The sequence below is a fragment of the Macrobrachium rosenbergii genome, chromosome 4 (assembly GCF_040412425.1).
Source record: "Macrobrachium rosenbergii isolate ZJJX-2024 chromosome 4, ASM4041242v1, whole genome shotgun sequence".
NCBI classification, from domain to species: domain Eukaryota; kingdom Metazoa; phylum Arthropoda; class Malacostraca; order Decapoda; family Palaemonidae; genus Macrobrachium; species Macrobrachium rosenbergii.
In genome coordinates this window covers 34,744,736-34,768,207 of record NC_089744.1, presented here as the reverse complement: position 1 = coordinate 34,768,207, position 23,472 = coordinate 34,744,736, and the positions used below count along the sequence as shown (strand labels likewise).

At 35.2% G+C, this 23,472-nt stretch overlaps 1 protein-coding gene across 1 annotated transcript in view; it reads left to right on the top strand.

Moving 5' to 3' along the window:
- LOC136837260 (acid-sensing ion channel 3-like) overlaps window positions 1-21,778 on the top strand; it is a 35,270-nt gene extending 13,492 nt beyond the window's left edge. Inside the window, exons 6-17 of the mRNA XM_067102001.1 lie at window positions 2,434-2,447; window positions 8,780-8,906; window positions 9,794-9,921; window positions 10,869-11,064; window positions 11,774-11,939; window positions 12,154-12,193; window positions 12,869-12,981; window positions 13,755-13,811; window positions 15,560-15,765; window positions 16,068-16,204; window positions 16,406-16,497; window positions 21,528-21,778. Of these exons, the coding sequence (XP_066958102.1) occupies window positions 2,434-2,447; window positions 8,780-8,906; window positions 9,794-9,921; window positions 10,869-11,064; window positions 11,774-11,939; window positions 12,154-12,193; window positions 12,869-12,981; window positions 13,755-13,811; window positions 15,560-15,765; window positions 16,068-16,204; window positions 16,406-16,497; window positions 21,528-21,688 (1,437 nt within the window). The 3' untranslated portion in view covers window positions 21,689-21,778. The remainder of the gene's footprint in view (window positions 1-2,433; window positions 2,448-8,779; window positions 8,907-9,793; window positions 9,922-10,868; window positions 11,065-11,773; window positions 11,940-12,153; window positions 12,194-12,868; window positions 12,982-13,754; window positions 13,812-15,559; window positions 15,766-16,067; window positions 16,205-16,405; window positions 16,498-21,527) is intronic.
- The last annotated feature ends 1,694 nt before the right edge of the window (window positions 21,779-23,472 follow it).

The window sequence follows — 23,472 nt, the reverse complement described above, 5'->3', positions numbered from 1 at the left end:
TATCTCTTTTACATATCTCCAAAATCAAATAATAGTCACCTATGATTTTTGGTAATTACGGGAAAGCAAGTGTATCCAGATCACAAAAGAATGGTTGTCAAAGACAAATAAAAGATATTGAAATATCAGGTTTCACACGTAGACAGGAGTATACAATAGTCTATTTCATTCCATTTGTCTAGTCACCAAAGTAGGTTTTAGTTAGATGTGGAGACATCGCTAGCTCGTGATTGGCTGAAAATCAATGTTTCGATATTGTTGGCTTACTGTGATAAAAATGCAAACTATTTCTCATATAATACTTCTGAATACTTGTATAGACACAAAGAACCCTCGAGCCTTCTTATATAGATCATAAACATACCGATTTATATCGATAAATGTAACAATGCAAGCATGCGAAAGACGAGACGAGCTTGTATCAAACAATCTACTCAGATCAAACAAAAAGCCAACGATTGGCTGTAAATAATTATGGTTTATCTTGCTGTAGATAAATAAAAAGGCGTCTGGCTATACGAATGTGAATGAAAGTTATTTTGATCATTTCTTGCCTGTAAATTGCATGAGTAGGCCAATATTCGAAACTAGGAAATGCTGTTGACTGAGGCTGTCTAGGGAAGGTGAATGGAACAGCCACCGGAACATTGGAAGGAAGGCGGGAAATTTTAGTGAGTTTATGACAATAGTAAAGTGGTTTTCTTTTCAGAATACTTTACATATTTATATAATTTTTTTCTTACAAAGCATTATAATAGCTCAGTGATTGGGCCCTTTCGGGAGTATTTTGTTGTTTAACCTATCGAACTAAAGTTTGAAACTTCACCGAGTTCCTGTCATTCTATGTGTGTTGAGGACCATATATACGGCATAAAGGGTTAGCCTAAATATTTTTTTTTCACTTCTAAGGTATTGGAACGATATTTACATAGACTGAATAAAGAACGGTACAATAACAAATCATTTTGACTGATATATAATGAAAGTGTACTTAAAAGAAGGGAAATAAAATCAAATAGCTGGCAAATCAATAGCATAGGCCTAGCATTCGCTTAACTATACTTCGTGCTTTAGCGGTTAACATTATTAATGGTTTTTTTTTTCTAGTTTGCGGGTATGGATATTACTTTGTTATCATAATAAATTTATTTTTAAATGTGAGCAATGAAACTGTGCATAGAATAGCGTTTAAATGACAAGAAATCGTGCTGTTTGAACGGTTTGTGAGAAAAGATCGACGTAGCCTGAGCTAAACCAAACTTCATATATATATATATATATATATATATATATATATATATATATATATATATATATATATATATATATATATATATATATATATATATATATATATATATATTCAGGTTTGCAGAGCATTAAGCATTCGGGGAAAGAAAATATCCTCAATAAGTGCGCTGCCCCCTTAACAAAACAACAGTTTTTGAGAGTGGCCTATATGTCAATTACAGGGGAAATGGAACCTCAAAATACAAACAAGTTTCTTCATTTCGCTAAGTGCAAATGTTTGTACAGTAAAAATAATCAGTATTATTTGTTTTGAAACACCAGCATAGATAAAGCAGATTCTCAATTATTCATTTCCTAAAGACCAAAGGTATGTTACCTTTTTACCTGCTTACGATACAAAACAAACACATTAACAAAACAACTAGGCTGCCAACGAATTGCTAGTTTGTCTTAATTTAAAATACTGTGCTATGTCTCACACACACACTTACACACTGCATGTAAGTACCTTCTCCCACCCTAAACCATCTCTCTCTCTCTCTCTCTCTCTCTCTCTCTCTCTCTCTCTCTCTCTCTCTCTCTCTCTCTCTCTCAACAATATTAGTATTAAATTTTCATCAACTCTCATTCTCATCCTCACAGCTTTTGTCTGATAGTTATTAATGATAGAGTTTTCAATTAAATGATTAACTGCTCTGTCATTTATTCTATATTCTTCCAGTATTTTAATGGTGTGGTTAATGCATTTTTTTTTTTATTTTTAAGATGTTAAGTGCCTTCCTTGCAATTTCTTCCACAATTTTCATGTATTTTTCTAGATGTTTGTACCTTTTACAAGTCTGCAATGGTACATTTGTGCACAGAGGAGGGTCACACAAAATTCCATTAGTGCATCCATTTAATTATTCCATCTTTTCTGTTGCTTACGATGGTATTTCATTTTAAATTTTAGAATGATAGGATCTATTGTCTAAAATAATCCGTGAATTTGGAGGAATGTTCCTAAGCAGCTGATTTTCGAACCAGTGCATCCGCAAACCGTTGATCATTCAGCGAGACATGGCAGTTCCCCTTAGCGTCACTTTTCGAACTAAATGGTCTGTGTGGCAATATGAAAAAGGGGTGAACGAGAGAAAAAACGGCAGCGTCTCTACAACCTTCTCGCTTCATTTTGAGGATTAGCCACTAATGGTGAAGTAATTCAACAGTAATAATTTGAAAGGGCAAGTTAGGCCTAGAGGGCATGAGGCTGAAGGGTCGTAGGCTACAGTTCAAGGTCTTTAAATTAGACTTGAAATGTCCAGAGTTAGACTTTAAACGTCTAGTGTTAGACTTGATTATCATTTGACGGGTCTTGTGTTGACATCAACAACGTTATTGCTAATGTCAACAGTCATGCTAATGTCACTGAATAAAGTATTAATCCAAAGTAAAAAGAGGTTGAATCAGAGCCTCCTCCATACTTTAGGCCTAAGCAACTGCAATTTTCTTAACATTATTATTATATATATTATCACATCCAGCAACTCAGCGCACAATATAAAAAAAAAAGCATTACTATGTACTTACGGATACTGAAGGAAAATGCTGTTTAGCAGTAGAGTAGGTGTGGTCAAGGAGGTGGGAGTATTCCATCAACTTGACATCCTGACGTATAAGTTCTTCCGGCCTTCCCGCCAATGTTGCAACAACTGTTCCATTTATCTCATGCTATTTCGATTACTAGCCTGCCAACGTATTTTACATATAAGAAATTGTTAAAATACATTTTATTCTCACTTGCATAGCCAGGTTTCCTTTTATTTACCAACAACGAGATAAAACATAATTCTTGATAGCCCATTGTTCGTTTGTATTTGATCTGAGTAGACTGATAGAAATTCGTCTTTTCGTGTGCTTTTACTGATATATTGTCGATACAAATCGACATTGTTTATGTTTTAAATAAAAAGGCGTGAGGGTTCTTTGTATATATAAGCGTTAAGATATGTTAATAAAAAATATTTTTAATATTTATCACAATAAGGCAACCATATCGGAAGCGTTGATTTTCAGCCAATCACGAGTTACCAGTGCGTATACGTATGTCACATCTCACCCATGGGCCCGTAGGTGGGACAACTGAACTGAGTTGAAACAATGGTCTAAGAAAGTCTCTTTTCTTTGACCATGGCTGAAACTGTCTTGACTCAAGTTGTCCGAGTCCGACACAGCACCAAACCGTTTAACCGTGAGTTGCTGGGTGACCTGAGAAGATCAGAAATTACTTTTAAAATGATGAGGATAAGGAAAATCAGGAGTTCCTGCAGTGCAGTCTATACGGGGCATTCTGGCCGTTTTAAATTTCTTTCCACTGATGCTATCAGATGCACAAATAAATATTTTCAGGATCATTTTATTGACAAATTAGCTTTACTAAACAGGACACTTCCCTAATTTTTACACATCGGGTCGTACGGTTGAGCTTCAGACCGTCGCTCGATGGGCTTTCCCACTGAAACTGGGACATTTCTCGCTATAATGTAGTTCGGATTCCACTATAAGCTTTTCCCATAACCAATTGGTTCTTAGTAAATAAGTCTAATCCTTCAGGCCAGCCCTAGAGGCTGTTAATCAGCTCAGTGGTCTGGAAAACTAAGGTATACAGGTGTCTGAGGTCGGACTTTACTCTCTAATTTTTAGTATATTGTGGCGTTCTTTTGGACAAATTACTCTTATTAGGGCCTCTCTCTGTTTCAAAAGTTGTTCTGCATGGGCTCCAGTAGGTAGCGCAAGAAAAGTATTCATTTTTTTTACAAGCTCATACACACACACACACACACACACACACATATTGGTATTTGAGAAAGCTTCTCGAAAATTAGGGAAACCTGTCTATCCTGAGTAAATACTGTAGTTTCATTCTTTCATCTTCCGTGTACTGAATATTTTCTCAGGTTTGGTCTTAAATTATTGAATAAAAACATGCGCTCTTTGAAACCTATTTTTCTGAATCACAGTATTGATCCCTAGCACTGTCGTTCGATTGACTCATTACTCACGCTGTTTAAAATTTGTTTTAAATCTGATAATCCTACTTATTCACACCGTCCCAAACAAAATCATCCACAGCGTAGTACTATTACATCATTAATTCTAACGGTTTGCCTTGTCCTTTGCTAGGTTTAAGCCACGCAGTTTCCTATAACTTTTGTTCCAGCTGTGACCAAGTTTTATGAGAGATCTTCCTAATCATGTAGTTGAATCGTTGGAACTTTAGAATTCAACTGGGAGCCATGTTTGCAAATAAGCTGCAATTAGGCATATATATATATATATATATATATATATATATATATATATATATATATATATATATATATGTGTGTGTGTGTGTGTGTGTGTGTGTGTGTGTGTGTGTGTGTGTGTGAAGATAAAAAGGCCCATAAAACACTATTTGAACATTGCAACCATATATTTCGAGCACTTCCTTCTGTGGCCCTGTTCACTGGGGCACAGAAGGAAATGTTCGAAAATATATGGTTGCAATGTTCAAATAGTGTTTATGGACCTTTTTGTCTTCATATTATACTGTGGTATTACAGTAAAAGACATTCATATATATATATATATATATATATATATATATATATATATATATATATATATATATATAAATTATATATATATATTATATACATATATCTACGTATATATATATATATATATATATATATATGTATATGAATATGTATGTTATATAAATAAATATTTGTGTATGTGTGTGTGCGTGTGTGTGTGTGTACGTACGCTTGCATTAGTGTGTGCCCTTGTTTGTGAAATCACTTCTAGAAACACTATTATGAAAAATGAAAGTATTCCGTAAAATTACATAGATTTTAATAAAAGATCTTTGTAAATGTTAAACAACATGGTGATTTTTCATGATATTTGATCAGACGTTCCGCTCTAACTTTTAAATACATCTCAGTATCAGTTTTTCTCAGACATCGTATCAGTCAACTCTCAAACGGATATTCATTCCACGTGCTGTGCACTAATCAGATATTTCCGTGAGGGGATTAGTTCCGTCAGTGCACCTCCTAGCTGCAACCCCTTTCATTCTTTTACTGTACATGCGTTCATATTCTCTTTCTTCCCTCTTTTTTTTCACCCTCTCCTAACAATTGTTTCATAGTGAACTGCGAGGTTTTCCTCCTGTTATGCCTTTGGCCCAAATTCTGTATTTCTATTGACTCTGATATGACTAGAGAACCCTTGAAATCCGAAATACTTATGTTTGATGAACAAAACCATGTTAAAGCACTAAAATTCGTTATCTTTCACTGTTAGTTTCATGGTACATAAAAAATAATATGCATATTTAAGCAGGTAAAATACGTTAACTTACTGTAAACCTAAAAAAAATTATGGATATGCGTGCTACAGATAGATGCAGGCTCTTAAATTGAATTTTTTATCAGATTTATTCAAAATCCTCCATAGTCTGTTATATTTTCACTCAGTCAATGTGAAGTTATTGCTCTTCTTCCTTGGACGAATATGGCGTGAACTGAAAGTAATAATATATGGGTATATGACTGGTATAAATAACGTAGTTTGCTAGGAAAGGGGTAGAAATTTAGTTCGGTATATTCTTCATCCTAACGATTTTACTGAATAAGGAAAACGGTGTTTCCAGATCAGTCTTAGATACCACACATTAATCTTATTTTGTTAACCTTTTGCTCTTGTGTGTTTTATTCGAAGGAATAGCTTACTTATTTGGGAGAGTCAACAGTAGACTCATCTGACAAATTATTGTGGACATTGGCTGCCCCATTATGGTCCATACCTTGTCAGAATGAACGATAGTTCCTATAGGAAAACACCGACCGATGGATGTAGTATGTAGTACACAAAAGGTAGGTTAATATACACAGTGTATATATCCAATTATCATCGTGTATATTTCAGAGAGATGAATGTGTCTAAGTAGGCTACTTTGCGATAGGAAAATGTTAGTCCTAATCATTACAATTTTTCGTTTAATCTATTGGCCTATTTATTATGCATGAGCATAAAACTTCTATATTCTTGAGGTATTTATATCCCAAAAGAGTTGATATCAGCAAGACAACAGTCTGTATTGTCTGCACTTACTGGCTCTTTTTAGGACAAGAAATATCCATATTATATGTAAATACCGACTAATTAACGACGAACTTTTTCATATGCGGCTCACAAATTACGTCGTTGCTGGAGGGCAATGTTACTCCTCAACTGTTTTTACGGATGAGATGAAATAGTCCCAGTTACTCGACGGAGTCTGAGATTATATTAATCTAAAAGTATAAAGGAAATTAGAATAACAAAAAACAGGTAAACCCTATGATTTGACATTACATGATGTATGTGCCTCGTGGATTTGCGATCTCAAGAGAGTGCCATACGAAAACTTTCGATATTAGACAGAAGACTTTCTGCACAACTGCTTGTATTCGTATATGTGCGACTGTACATATGCGTAATTATAGATAGTTCTGTTTACTAAACGCTTACTTAACCGCAAGAAAATTGCTTTGATGGAATAGGTGGATCTTCTTGCTCGAAAATTTAAGAGTATTGTCAGTGCAGTTATCTATATTAGGTATTATTCCACACTTCGTTGTAATATAAGGCGTTCAGTCCCCAAAGCAAGCTATCAGGTCTAGGGGCTTTGAGAATTGTCTTGGATTCCCAGGCAAGGCCTATAATAGCTCCCCGTGTCTGAGGCGCTTTGATAGTCTTCCTTTGTCCTTCCGATATACTTTTACAAACTATACTAAGATTCCTACCGTTTTCGAAGAATAATTTTCTCTGTAATAACAATACCGTGAAACTGGTGACAGGATTTAGCCTAACGGAGCATAAGCCATGAGATAAAATAATTTTATTAAGTTTTCATCATCCATAAGCTTACCACTAACTCAAGAGACTTAGTCAGAGATATTCGTAGTTTATTAGATTCTAAAGTGACCATCAAAGCAATAGATTTTCAAGGAGACAGTGAACCAGTTGTTTTGTTTTTTAATAGTCCATAAATCTATTTTTACATTTCATTCCAGTGCCCTTTTAGTTTTCTGTAAAAGAAAACTGTTGAGATGGATTTTTGTCTGTCCGTCAGCACTTCTTCTGTCCGCACTCAGATCTTAAAAACCACTTAGGCTAGAGGTCTGCAAATTGGTATGTTGATCATCCACCCTCCAATCATCAAACATAACAAATTGCAGCTCTCTAGCCTCAGTAGTTTTTATCTTATTTAAGGATAAAGTTAGCCATGATCGTGCGTCTGACACTGCCATAGGTGACAACAACATAGGTCACCACTGGGCTGCGGCTGAGTGTTGCATGGGCCGCGGTTGAGTGTTTTATGGGCCGTGACTGAGAGTTGCATACAGCATTATACGCTCTACAGAAAACTCGATTGGGCCGAAGAAACTTCGGCGCATTTTTTACTTGTTTCACTCTTGAGACCGACAATCCATATCCCTTCAGAAGATCAGCGACCGTTTGCCCATCCTTTTGTGCTTTGTTAGTAAAAGAAAAATAATTCTGAGTATCTTTTTTTGGATTATGAAGTGTCTTTCGGATCAAGGTTTGCCAAGACCAAGTTAGAGGCGATAAGAATAGTTTTTCACACGATTTTGACAATATTGTTGGCATAACCTAAAAATGATATATATATATATATATATATATATATATATATATATATATATATATATATATATACATTTATACACAGACACACACACACACACATATATATATATATATATATATATATATATATATATATATATATATATATATATATATATATATATATATATTTCACACATTTTGACAATATTGTTGGCATAACCTAAAAATTATATATATATATATATATATATATATATATATATATATATATATATATATATATACATATATATACATTTATATACACACACACACACACACATATATATATATATATATATATATATATATATATATATATATATATATATATATATATATATGTGTGTGTGTGTAATGTGTGTGTATGTGTGAAACATAAGACTCTGTATGGTGCTTCTCAGTTATCTACAGTAGGTTTCACACTAATAAGCTTGATTACAAAGACAAAATGTATTTGCAAAAGTGTATAGAGAGTTTAAAACTTTCGTCCATCCTTCAGTAGACTTGATCAGTCTAGTGATCACGTCCACAGAAGGATGGACTAAAGCTTTAAACTCTGTCTACATTTTTTGCAAATACATTTCTCTTTTAATCAACTTATTACTAATGAATCCTAATATATATATATATATATAATATATATATATATATATATATATATATATATATATATATATATATATATATATATATATATATATATATATACACACACACATATGCATGTATGTACAGAGACAGAGAGAGAGAGAGAGAGAGAGAGAGAGAGAGAGAGATCTGGAGTAAGAATCATGACCATGAACCCCATTTCTCTCTGCAGACGAGAGTTCCCGGACAGTCAGTGGACCGAGATCGTAGGAGCAATTTACGAAAACCTCTTCGGCGACGAACCTGCAGCCATAAACATCACGTTAGGGAGCAAAGACGTCACCTGCATTATCAAACAGGTCGAGTTCGCTTTATTAACGTATGACGCCACGAATGAAAAGAAATCCAAGATCATTTTCATTATCTGTAAACGTCACTTACACTTAATTTGTCATTTTTGAGTGATACTTGTTGATTTAACATATTTGTGTCCCTTAACTTGAAGAAAGATATACAGTATTTATTCATATTTTATTTTAAATAATATCGCTGCTAGCATTCCCATCTGATACACTGAAAGACTCAAAAATACTGATTGGATGATTTCTGTTAGTTGTCGGAAGCTGACATTCTTATAGCAAATATTTTTCTATAAAGGACATATCAGCTTGGTAATGATACCTTATTTCAAAAATTTCCCATTTTTCTAATGTTCCAAAATTCTGACCCTAAAGCAACCTTGTTTTCATTTTTTCCACTTCTTCCTTTCCAAAGACTGTTCCAGTTTGTGGACCACGGAGTTGTTGAATATTTCATTCTATTCATTTGGAGTTCTTGAGTGCTGCAGTTATTGTTAATCTCTAAAATATGACAAAACACATTTAATTCGATCAGAAATTTCATGTTAGGTTTTGTAATAGCGCAATGAATATTCACGATTAGCTTCTAAGCTATTGACATGATATTGAAATTGACCCCTAGCAACTGTAGCTGATATCCAGCGTAAGCTTAGAATACTGTAACAGATATTCTAATCTTTAATACTGGGTTACCGACAGATATTCTAGAGTACTTGATTACGAGAGCAGAAATTTCACGGAGATATTCGATGCACCGCTTTTGTCTAGCAACCGCTACTCAGTCCTATTTCTCGAGTAATCTTATTTCTCGGATATCCAAACGGACAATTACCTCGTTCCCTGGATTATTGCAGTTAATAATTCCCTCTCACTCGACCTGATTTCAGGGCGCCCAAAAATGCAAGGAAATGGTGTTGTTCTGCCTGTGGCAAGGAATCCACGACTGCAGGCAACTTTTCCACCTGGTTCCAACGAAATTTGGTTTCTGCTGCGTATTCGACCCACTCCCTGAGAGGTGGGTTTACGAGTCGGTAGAGTTGTGGGCTAGCACTCGGTAGACCCGAGTTCGAGTCTCCGACCGGCTGATGAAGAATTAGAGGAATTTATTTCTGGTGATAGAAATTCATTTCTCGCTATAATGTGGTTCGGATTCCACAATAAGCTGTTGGTCCAGTTGCTAAGTAACCAATTGGTTCTTAGCCACGTAAAGTGGGTCTAATCCTTCGGGCCAGCCCTAGGAGAGCTGTTAATCAGCTCAGTGGTCTGGTAAAACTAAGGTGTACTTAACTTAACTTAGGTCATGAATGAATGAAGGGAAGTAAGCTTTAACCGAATGTTAATACCTTCTTGATCCTGTTGTATAGAATGGTATTTTGCCAAGTAAATGTAACTGAGGGGATAAGATTCTGACAAAGGAAAGTACTTGGGAATAATCAGATTAGGCACAGAAGCGCGAGACTATCAACAGACCATAAAACTAGGGTCTTCTTAGGTCAGATACTTTGCTTGTAGATCTTATGATCATTACTTTCAAAGGAGTAATTTACAGACATTTCAGATATTATACCGTTGATAACTGATTCAAATTTGTTACTTGACTGAGTATGAAGTACTGTTTGTGCAAGCACTGATATCTTTTTTTATAAATTTCATTTTTTTTAATATAAGCCTATGTATCAAATGGCATACCTTTCTGTGTACAAAGGTATTTGATAATGATACACATTCTCGATATTACATCAGAAAAGATGCGTAAAATAAGATGAATTCGAGCATAAAACTTGTCTAATAACAACTTTTATTATATACAACATTACTTCATAGACAATTTCAGGAAAAGGTTTCGTGAGGTACATTTTCCTTTATTCTAGAAACGTCATAACACGGGGTTATTCTCTAATACTCAAGTACAAAATAAGGAAACACTGAATCTTGATCGTTTCGTTGCGCAACTGTTTTCAGAAAGAATCTGAACGCCTCCTATGGCTGCCCCGGCGAGACAAAATCCAGTGTCGAGCAAAACCAGGCAAATAAGTCCAGACAGGCGCAATTGAGTGTCTCGGCTCTGACCGACGGTCTGAAAAGGGGACTTACGGTAGTTCTAGACGCCCAGACCGAGGACTATTCCTACAGCACGTTCCATTCGACGGGGTTCCAGGTGAGTGGCCCATAACCTAGGTCCTTTTATCAACCTCGCGCATAACGGGGTTCTACGTGTTGTAATTAAAGTTTCGGGAAGCAGCTGAGGAATGCATCTACCCATCTGCCTTATTCCCGGGTATAGTGGATTGGATATTAAACGGTATTTGTGGCTTTATATATATATATATATATATATATATATATATATATATATATATATATTGCATATTAAACGATATTTGTGGATATATATATATATATATATATATATATATATATATATATATATATATATATACAAATATTGTTTAATATCAATCCACTATATATATATATATATATATATATATATATATATATATATATATATATATATATATATATATATATATATAAATATATATATAGTATATGTATACATAATATATATATATACAGTATGTATATATAAATATATATATATACAGTATATGTATACATAATATATATATATATATATATATATATATATATATATATATATATATATATATATATATATATATATATATATATATATATATATATATATCACATTACCACAGGTGAAAAATAAGGGTGTGAGGAATAAAAGGCCTCTGGGACAGAAAAGTTCCAGAGGCAGAGCAGATGAACTTTACGGCATATTGTGTGCTGCTGTTCAGGAAAAGAGGATTTTTGGAGTCTTTCAATTTTCTTCTTTCCAGTTGCACCTTCAGGAGCCGGGGCAGCCGGGACTCTCGGAGGACACGATCGTCCTGACGCCGGGAAGAGAGTCTTTCGTGTCCCTGAGTGCCCATTCAACGTTCACCACCCCAGCTGCTTTGGCCTTACGTCCCCAAGATAGAAGGCAAGTTAGGGCTATTTTGGGCGGTAACTGAAACTCAATTTTCAGTAGTTACACACACACATATATATGTATATATGTATGTGTGTGTGTGTATACATATCCCTACACACACATATATGAACATATATATATATACACACACATATACATATATATATATATATATATATATATATATATATATATATATATATATATATGACTATTTATCACAACATGTGATTCATATACAATCAGTACAAACGTCCTTTAATATCCAATTCACTCTACCTCGGAAGTAATATATTTTCACCGACACACACACACCAGCGACACACAATCAGGACTACAGTGACATATATATATATATATATATATATATATATATATATATATATATATATATATATATATATATGTGTGTATATGAAAATATATTACTTCCGAGTAAGTATGTGTGTGAAAAATATGTATGTATACACACTCATATATACATAATTTATATTTATTTATTTATATACATACATATATTTATATATATATATATAAATATAAATTTCTTTCTGACTCACATCAGGATCAGACCCAGGTCTTTCAATTGAAAGGCAAGGGCGCTGCCCACTAGGCCATACAAGTCATAAAAGAAGTTGGAACCTGAGGGCAACTGCGCCCAAGGAATTACCTGGGCAAGCTAACTGCTTGCATACCAGCGTGTTTTCCCCAACTTCCCGACTCAGTTAGCTTGCCCAGGTAATTCCTTAGGTGCAGTTGCCCTCAGGTTCCAACTTCTTTTATGACTTGTGGGCAGCGCCCTTGCCTTTCAATTGAAAGACCTGGGTTCGTTCCTGATGTGAGTCAGAAATGTATTTCTGTTCCACACGTGATTGTGTGTTGATTATTTCTATTATATATGTGTGTGTATGTGTGTGTGTGTATGTATGTGCATTAATCCCTTTGCCTTTACGATCAACAGGTGCTACAGAAGTTCGGAGAACAATGGTCACTACACTCACAACGGATGCATCCTTCAACATCAGACAGCTTACATCCTGGGAGAATGCGGCTGCAAGGACTTCCATTCTCCAGGTAAACACCTTACAAGTAAAGAGATTAAGAATACACTGGGAACGCGATGGTACTGTAACCGGTAGTTGTGTACAGTTGCTTAGTCAAGTTAAAGTTAGATTTGGTTATGTGGCTCCGTTCTGTCGCTTGATAAAAATGCAGTTGCTGAGGATATAATTTGGGAAAGATTTCAGCCATTCTTGATTCTTGCAGGTGTTGCTAATAGTCCCCTAACATTCTTTTATTTCTCTCAATATTTTGTCACTCACTGTACAAATATTTGTTTGGGTTTTTTTAATTCCAATGACAGTATCATTTTTACGAATGAATTACTTTGTTAATAAACTTGTATGAATTTCACTGTCTTGTAACTTCTCTAAGAGAATACTTATCTTAATTATCCTCCTCAGAGGCGAAAATCTGAGAAAGCGGATGGGCGCTACTACTCTTATATTCTGAGTGAGAGGTTAATTTATTCATTGATTTCTTTACATAATCTTGCTCCACAACGGCTGAGATTGCCGGCGACGAATTATGTTTTGGGCCATAAATACTTTGACATTTTACTACATCCATGGCATTATATATGAACACCACTAATATTTAAGTATTAAATTATGTCTTATGAAGAATACCGGCTTTAGCAACAAACTTGAAAATGCCCAGTGAGGTGCTAATTATTCATAACTATGCTAGTGCATTCTTATCTTGTGTGCACGTTTATAAAATAAAAAAAATATTCATGGATTCGACAGTACGACGAATATCTAACAGTAAGAAATTTTTCCCTCCAGGTCCAGGTGACGTTTGTTACAGGCAGGAACAAATTTCTTGCATGACGTCATCCAGAGGTAAGTTGAGTCTTCGAATGAAACCATGAAAATGAAAAGAAAACTAACCCCTTAGCTTAGCCAAGGAAAAAGATTTTTATAATTAAAATGTTAACCATCTTGTCCTAAAACGTAAGGAAAGACTTACTCATCAACAAATATTCTTTAATGTCCAATTCACTATATCTCTGGAATACCTCACACCCAAGAGAGATTCTAATTCATAAGCGCTTAGTCATCAGTGGGATTCGAGCTGTCGCTTGGCGGCTTGGCTGGGAAACAACACCAGCATTAACTCTTTGACCACTGAGCCATCAACAGAGGTATAAGATGATATCGACTCTGCTCTACATATGCCTTTCAAATTCAGGTTTCAGTTTTCTGTAGCAGAAAACTGTTGAGATGGCTATTTGTCTGTCTGTCCGCCCTCAGATCTACTGAGGCTAGAGGGCTGAAAACTGGTATGTTGATCATCCACCCTCCAATCATCTAACACACCAAATTGCAGCCCTGTAGCCTCAGTAGTCTTTATTTTATTTAAGGTTAAAGTTAGCCATGATCGTGCGTCTGGCAACGCTATAGGACAGGCCACCACCAGGCCGTGGCCGAAAGTTTCATGGGCCACGGGTCCTACAGCATTATACGCTGTACAGAAAACGTGATTGCGCCGAAGAAACTTCGGCTCAATTTTTACTTGTTTGTACTTAGAATCGATATGAGCAACCCGCCGCCCCAATGTTTATATATTTTGACCAAGGCTGCTGCACTAATCACTCAGCGGGCCTTCACCCATCAACGCCTTCTATACATTTTATGTTAACGGAGAACCATTTTCCTAAGTCTCTAGTTGCCATTCATCTGTCAACAATGCTTCCATTGTTTGCATTATTCATGTAACGTCGATCGATTTCTATTAGAGGCTAAGAGTCTTTAATGGTTCCTTAATTTGCCTCGAGTAAAGTGAACAAGAAAGCATGTCAGCGTTCATTTATTGCGTATTATGAAATAATTACTACGTTGTTCAAATAGTCTCTCTCTCTCTCTCTCCCCATATTGATTTGTTTCCTTACTTAAGTAGGTCCAATTCTCTGGTCATCATTTTTCTGGTCATCTTGGCTTTTGCTGAAGTTCATTTATTTACGAATACAGCGTCTTTTACAATTGATGTTCCCTATTGGCAATTACTGGTTAACTTTTATGATATTTGTGGTAAAGAATAATTTCCACTGAACGGTCATAGAATTTCTTTCGGATACTCAAAGAAAAGAAAGATCGAGTAACATAGCAATATTCAAGCAACTTCAACGTAACAGGTCCGTAGAAACGAACATTTGGTGAGATGAATATCAAGGGTGCCCGGCTCTTACTATTAAAGAAGGAAGAATGTAGGATTTCGTGGAGAACATAGTTTCAAAACCATAATTAGTAAGGGAATGGAATATAAACTTTAGGCCAATGGCCAAGCGCTGGGACCTATGAGTTCATTCAGCTCTGAAACGGAAACTGACAGTAAAAAAGGTGTAACAGGAGTAAAGCATCGCAGTTGCATTATGAAACAATTGTTAGGAGATGGTGGAAAGTAAGATGGAAGAAAGAATATGAAAGGAGCTACAGTAAAAGAAATGAAAGGGGTTGCAGATAGGGCCGAAGGGACGCTGCAAAGACCCTTAATTAATGGCTACATGCACCAAGTGAAGTACACTGACGGCATTAGCCCACTACGGGGAAACCATACTTAATTGTTTCATTCTTTTGCTCTTTCCCGACAGATAAGTGGGACACAGACACAACACAACAGAATCTCCTGGATTGTGTCTGTCTGCCCAGATGTAACAAGACGTGGTACGTCGCTACTCCCAGCTATGCAGATTTCCCCAACAGAAACCTCATGAAAAGCTGGCTAGGGATCAGATTCCTCCTTCCTCTCATGGGAAAGCTCTGTAGGGAAGGAAGAATTCAGTTGCACTTTGGACAGGTAAAAGGGTATTGTTAACTAACAGCAGGAAATGTCTTAAATCCCGTCAGTGTGTGTGTGTGTGTGTGTATTTGCATGTGCGTGTGTGACTATCGCTGTGTTAGAATGGCTAGATATATAAGCACCCACATCTTTGCATTTAACAGAATTTTGTTCCTTAACGCAGTGTCTATTATGTCTCACCTGAGGGAGAGACGATGCCCACATTAGTACGATTTAATTTTCCTCTTATAATCACAAACATAAAGGAGGCTTTTCCCTCAGTACAGATAATTCAATCACCATTCTTCTCTCCTCGGAAGGAACGCAGCCAAAGCAACCGAACAGAGTTAACAAAAGAAACAGTTGACAGGATCTGTATGATCACAGACACTGAGGAACTGGAGAAGGCGTTAACTGATTTTCCAGATCTTTTGAAGTTTCTGCTTACATATATCGAGTAAGTGATTTGAATTTGTCTAACTCTCTGAAATTCGAATTCCTGAATAATCTTTGTCCGCACTGTATTTCTTCATCTGATCACAAATCTTAAGTAGTGTGGATGGCGCCAATTGCTTTTGGAGATTTTGATAAGTAAAGCCTGGTATAGTGTAAAGAATTATTGTTTACTAACGTCACTGCTTCCCTTCTGTTTCTTTAGGGACAACGTTTCCGTAGGACACTTATTTTTCGGGCACTCGGTGTCCACACTTTATAAGCGCGATGTGGTGACAACTCCTAGTCAAATTGTCGGTGAGTGTTACCAAGTTTCTTTCAGAAATTATTACCACGTCAGTCAAATAAAACCGGAGATACTATTCAAAAAAGAAAACAGTGATAAGGAAAAGTAAGTTTAAATGGTTCATGATATTCAAAAGTATTTTTTTTTTAGATTTATCGACAAGCTGATTTTCATAAGCTGCGTCGCACTGAATGTAGGCTGAGAAACTGAAATTTATGAGAAAGGGGCGTTAAAATCGGGGGTCATAAGACCGTCATCAAATAATTTTGAGAATGAACGAGTACTTAAAAACTGTACCTATATTGTTCTATTGTTCGAGTTCGGGTCGTTTCGGCCGTAATTCATTTAGGTCGTAAGCACGTTTACGTGCAAAATGGACGCCGTGTTTAGTACCAGCCCCTTGGGGATGTGCGTAAAACAAAATAATGACGGCAAATACCCTAAACATAACGTCTTACGTTGTTTTGGATGTTTCTGCCAAAATGACTCACGGCCAAAACGACCAGGACAGTATTGTTCGTGACTCGTGAGGACTAGTAAGCTACAGATGACGAGGGTTGTAACTAAATTAAATTAATGCAGCCTAGTTCTTACTTTTGCCTAAAGGGACATTTGGCGTCAGAGTTTATTCCAAGGGACCTATTGTTATTATTATTATTATTATTATTATTATTATTATTATTATTATTATTATTATTATTATTATTATTATTATTATTTGGCAGCAGACCCTCTTTTAAACAGGTTTTATTGAATATTATTGCTGCTTCAGCTGCATTTATTTTGTAGAAGACTTTTTCTATTTTCCTTATTGCGGACTGGAAATGACAAATATAGGCGAGCTGTTAGCACGCACCTCCAATGAAGAGAAGTCCGCAATAAGGAAAATAGAAAAAGTATTCTGCAAAATAAATGCAGCTGAAGCAGCAATAATATTCAATAAAGCCTATTATTGTTATTATTATTATTGAAATATGAGACCTTCTCTTAAACTAGTAAAGATGAATGCAATCGCCATCTCAACTGTGTTCAGTTTCTTATCTAATTTTTGAAATGTCTGATGAGGCAGGGAGGTGGTAAATCGAATATTAAATTTTCAAAATTCATAAGTAGAATATTTACCAAGAAGGGATATTTCCGATAATTGCTGCTTCTGCCTATCTCTGTAAAAAGTTAGGCGGCAGGTCTAGATTAAACATGACTTATTTGAGCATGGGTCCTTAACGGATGCAGGAAGAAGGGCCCGTTTAGAGATGTAATTGTTCGTTATCAGCTCTTAATTTCAACTGGTCCGATTCAGAGAGAACGGTCGACCAGTTGGAAGACAAGACTGATAACTGACCAAAAGGCCCACCTCAAACACTGAATTGCATTTTATTTCAGCTAGCATTTTGTAGCTTAAAAGGCCAGCACCACCTTCTCTTATAGTTCTCCAAGGGTTGGTATAATTCTAGAAGTTCGCGCCAGGCCTCTTATTTACTTCAGAACCTTACCACAGCTTACACTGTATAAGAGCCCATGCTTACTTATTTCGCTACGATGGAAGAAATTAGTGGAGCCAATGTTCGTTATACTCCAAGGCGAAAAATGACTTTATTCCGCACTATGTAAAACTTGTGAGCCAGGTACCCAAGCAGACAATGTAGGTGGCGGTATAATGCCGCCATCTGGTGACAATGTTATGAAATATTACACGAAGCACCACTTTTGGAAACTTGGCTATAGCAACAACCAAATTTGGTAGGTTTTCGGTATTTCCATGGTATTTAGAATTATGTTTTATGATGGCAAGATACATTTTTTTTAAATAGATGTAGATATATCTTGTATAGAATTACCGTAATATTCGACAAGGAAGTGACGTTACCGAGTGAGGAGGTTTGTTGGCTGTACTGGTGTAGCCTACCGAACAGCAGGCTTCTTGGTTTTGTGATATTTGACCCTGAAGTTATGATACCAAATTATGTTTTACGTCAACAATATACATATTTTGTCATTCAAAACATAATTTTTTTAGATTAGCATAAAACTCGGCAAGGGTATTTAGTTTACTGAGGACAAGTTAGGCTATTTGTTTACATTCATCAGCTGACTTTATACCATAACTTTATCTTTAACCTGATCTTTGTCTGTCATGTAAGATAAAAACTTTTTTAAAGGGTTTTGATGACGTAACTCCTCACAAAGTTTCACTTGAAGCAATCAATTACATATTGTTTGTTTCTTATTCAGAATCTGGTTAAGGTTTTGCTGATCATGACTTGGTGGAAAGTGAGGATGATTATAACGATGATATATAAAATTAAATCCCCTAGTGATTAATTCACAAGTTTAATGATATGAGAGGTTATACCGATCACCATAAGGTAATTGGATAAAAAAACTTCACCCTATATGACTGCCTTGCTTAATTTTTTTCCAGGGGAAATACATGATCAAGTTGCAAAAGAATCAACCAAATACTTCTACTCTATGATAGCAAGTGAGCAGCCTTTGCCCAAAATATCAAGGTATCATCAGTGACATATTTTAACTTTCATAGACATAAAAGCTTTTTGTGCAGTTACAATTGCAATGGGGTTCATATACCTAACATTGAAGGTTATTTTAGTGAAAATAGCCTTATATTAGGTACAGCAGGTTTCAGAGCAGTATTTGTAAAAGACATATGTCAGTTTATAATTGAAGCAACATTTGTAATGGAAATGTACTTTATGACGTTTAGTATTAGAAAGTAACTTATATAAAAAAAAAAACAGGGAAAAGATACCTTAATGCTAGTCAGAGGAGTATCAAGAGTATCTTAAAGGACGTGGTCGATTTTCAAATCCTATTGAAGCAAACTAGTTGAGTTGCATTTTCTGTCACAATAAGCAGAGAAAAATCACAAACCCAATGTATAGTGTGTTCTAGCCTGTCAAAGAATTACCAAGAATAAGTATAAAAGACGCTTTACCAGTTTGGAAAATAAATATGAAATGTATTGACAATTTACATAAAGATGGTTAGTGTCACTAGTAAGGGTATAAGGAAACAAAGTATCTTGTATGTTTCCTAGTTACCCCTTTTTGTAATCTATGCTTAAGAAGCCCCCTCTTTATTATTACGTAGTTTATTGTTTAGCAAACGCACTTAGAGGTTACAAGAACTGTTGCCAATGTGGAAAATCAGTATATCATACACTGGTAGTTAATGGTTTGCTAGTGCAACTAACAAAAATCTCAGAGTCCAGCATACAGTAATATAAATTTTTTATACTTTTAGTAATATTTTTAAACATAATCGGCTATTTGTACGTTAATCCTGAAAATATAATGCTTAAAGATGTTATGAAAGATATTTATTATAGTAAAACACTTTCAGTTTTTCATTTGTACTTTCCAGGGAATGCAAGCCAAACCAATTACGCAGCGAATAGAGTGAACGAATTAACGATCTTCATTTGTGTGCCAAAAAAGGGGATTTGCAAATAACATATATACCCGAAATGTCCATTTTAAAAAGTATTGTATCCACGAGTTTTTTAAAAGTTCGATATTTGCTTTGCCACAAGAAGGCGGCTTATCATCAGGTTAAAAAAATAAGTGGGGCTTAATGGAAATGGATTTCCAGGGAAATTTCCATAAAAGTATATTTACATGTACTAAAAGGGAAAGCTAAGGTAACAGTAAGGACGCAGGGCGCTTGCAAGTAACATTACATCATTTTAAGCGTATCTCCCGTAGGAGGTGGGCGGGCTAATGCCGTCAGTGCACACGTGCACCTCATACGGTGCACTGTAGGCATTAGTTGAGGTTCTTTGCAGCGTCCCTTTGGCCCCTAGCTGCAACCCCTTTCATTCCTACTACTGTACCTCCGTTCATAATCCCTTTCTTCCATCTGACTTTCCACCCTCTCCTTATAATTGGCTCATAGCGCAACTGCGAGGTTTTCCTCCTGTTACACGCTCAGACCTTTTTACTATCAATTTCAGTTTCAGCTCTGAATGGCGTCATTAGGTTCCAGCTCTTGGCCTTTGGGATAAATTCTATGTTCTCTATTCGTCAAGCGTATGAATGTCAGCTTTATTGATAATCCTAATTTCCAACGTAAACCTTTGTTGATACAGTATCTTGATTGTTAAAACAGTCGTTACGCTGTCTAAACATCAAATAAAGAGATTAGATAATTAAGACTGGCTAATTTAAACATTATAAACAAGCAAGTGTATGTGTCATGAATGTACGCAGGCATGCATTCACAAACACAGTTGTACTGCATAAGATATAGCTTGACCTTTAATGATCATTTTAATTTCATGTCCGCATAACTCTTGCAGCTGCCACTGAGCCTTAGAAACTTCAATATTCCAGGTCGTTTATGAAGGCTGTATTGTTTGCGCACAGTCTCAAAGCAAATCAGTCAGGGACTGAATATAATTAAAAATTATATGACACAACCTAAATCCTTGTAAGTAACTTTGTTAACAAAATGCAGATAATTATGATACTGGGCTCATCAAAAAGTGTTAATCACTAGACTAAGGGTTATATGGTTTTTAATTTGTCGAATATTAATACTCATTAATTTTCTAAAAGGAGGAGAAAAATAAAAAATAAAAAAAATTAATTCGATCACTACGGACTGTAGCAACCCCAACATTACTTTTGCTGTTGATACAATCCAAAGGTTAGGATTTTGGTTATGTTTATACATACTGTATATATATATATATATATATATATATATATATATATATATATATATATATATATATATATATATATATATATATTAGGCTTTCCATCTACCTGATCTAGAAATCCAGAGAGATTTCAATGTGTACACACACACACACACACACACACATATATATATACAGTATTTATATATATATATATATATATATATATATATATATATATATATATATATATATAATTTATATATATTACGTTTTTCTTCAGGACCACTGCTAACAATTTCTTAAAAATGGAAATTTCATTTTACTTAAAACAATATTTTTCTAAAATTACAAATATCACTTTTTCTTTTGTAACAGCTAACATCGGAGGACTTCTGGGCCTCTTCTTAGGTTTCAGTCTTCTAAGCGGGGCAGAAATTGTGTTTTGCCTCTTCGAGATCATCTCCTCACTTGGGTCTTCAGTCTTCAAGAAGGCGTCAGTAGTCCACGTTGACGGAACAAGCAGCCAAAAGTCTTAAGTAAAGAAAAAGAAAGAGGTAAAGCAATGCACAATCTCACAATTTTTGTAAGGGTATACCCTTAGTATGGGAATATAGCTGGAGAGTTGACCGGGATGGTTTCAGTGTTATCCTTCATTTCAACTTGGTTAGGGCTAGTGGAACGGTACTATTGCGTACACAGAAAGATGGTACGCCTGTGTACTCTGAGAATGATACTCATATTTGCCTTGAATGAGACATTTATTGAGAATTCCCTAGGTTTCATTTTTATAGAAGAAACGAAGTTTTAAACCAACAGCAATCTGCCAGAACCCGAATTAACAGTAACAACTGTGGGATGACCGCTACAGCTGGTAAGTTTAGTGAAATAGCTCCCAATAGTGTTTCGCTATGCAAAGTAGCATAGTGCGTGTACTTGCAGAAAGGTAAGAAAGCAAAGAGTATGGAGGAAACAATGGTTTTTAAACAAAGGAAGTCGGAGCTATATATGCGCAGAAATGCAGAGAACTATAGCATAGTGCAAAATCTAGAATAGTGGTTCTCAGCCCTTTTTTACCCATGGACCCCTTTTCCTCTGAATTTTTTTTTTATGGACGCCCATAGTAATTCCACGAAAAAAAGCTAATTTGATATTTCGCTAATAAAAAAGGAATTGTATTAAAAATTAAAGAAATAGTAAATGATTATGCTTTACTTTGAAGGAAAACTTATTTAATGCAAATAAATTTATTTAACAGTTAAATTCTATAGAGCATTTATGTACACTAGTAAATAATTCATAATGAACCATTTTAAGATAAGTGAGTAATTAAAAAAAATGCAGATTTATTCAATGAGCTTCTTAACAATGTCGAGTCAGTTAAGAGCTTTTGATGATAAGTGAAAAGTACGACCTGAGTCAACCAGGTAAGGTGATGGAAAAGCTGTAACGTAGAACTGTGCCTTATCCCAGAGTAGTGGGTACTCTTTAGCAGTGCCATTTGTTTTCCATATATTATGCTTCCCTTGACTGAGTGACTCATGTGTGTGCACTTAATAGACAGGAAACTGCTCAAATACTATAATGAAGAAAAAGATAACAGACTTTGCTGTAAGTGTTGTACAATTTTGACACCTTTACACCATCTTTAAAAGGTTATATATATATATATATATATATATATATATATATATATATATATATATATATATATATATATATATATATATATATATATATAATAATGTTTGTCTTAGTAGCTTATTAGGTAACGTGAAGCAAGTCGTACGGTTTCATTCTTGGGCTGATATACGGTAGGTACTTTGGAAAGGTAGTCCACTTTAATCTGCATATGACAGATGCTTTGTGTATTATCACAACATTTACAACTCATTAGCTTCCTCTGCAAGATATACAAAATAACTTCTGTAATTTAAAATTCAGATTACACAGCAACTTTCCTCACGCAGGGTAATCCATGTACGCATACATATCACGCAGCATTTCGCCAGAAGTCAAACAATCAAGTAGGGTAGATCACCATAGTCAGGGGACATATACGGGTACTTCATCTGCGACGGCACTGGACTTCGGAAGTGAAAGTAATGGCTTCAGCTGCTTCATACGCTGAACATTCGTCTTTTGTATGTGATGCCAGAGACGCAGTTAACATGTATCTTTTTATGGAGTCGTGCGATATAAGCATCAGTCTTCACACTCATGTGTTTTTGTAACGTTTCACGCACCGCAAAAAGTAAAGCTTCCTATACTTTTTTTTTATCAACTGCAGCGAGTTCTTTTGCCCATTTAAAAGTAGTTTTAC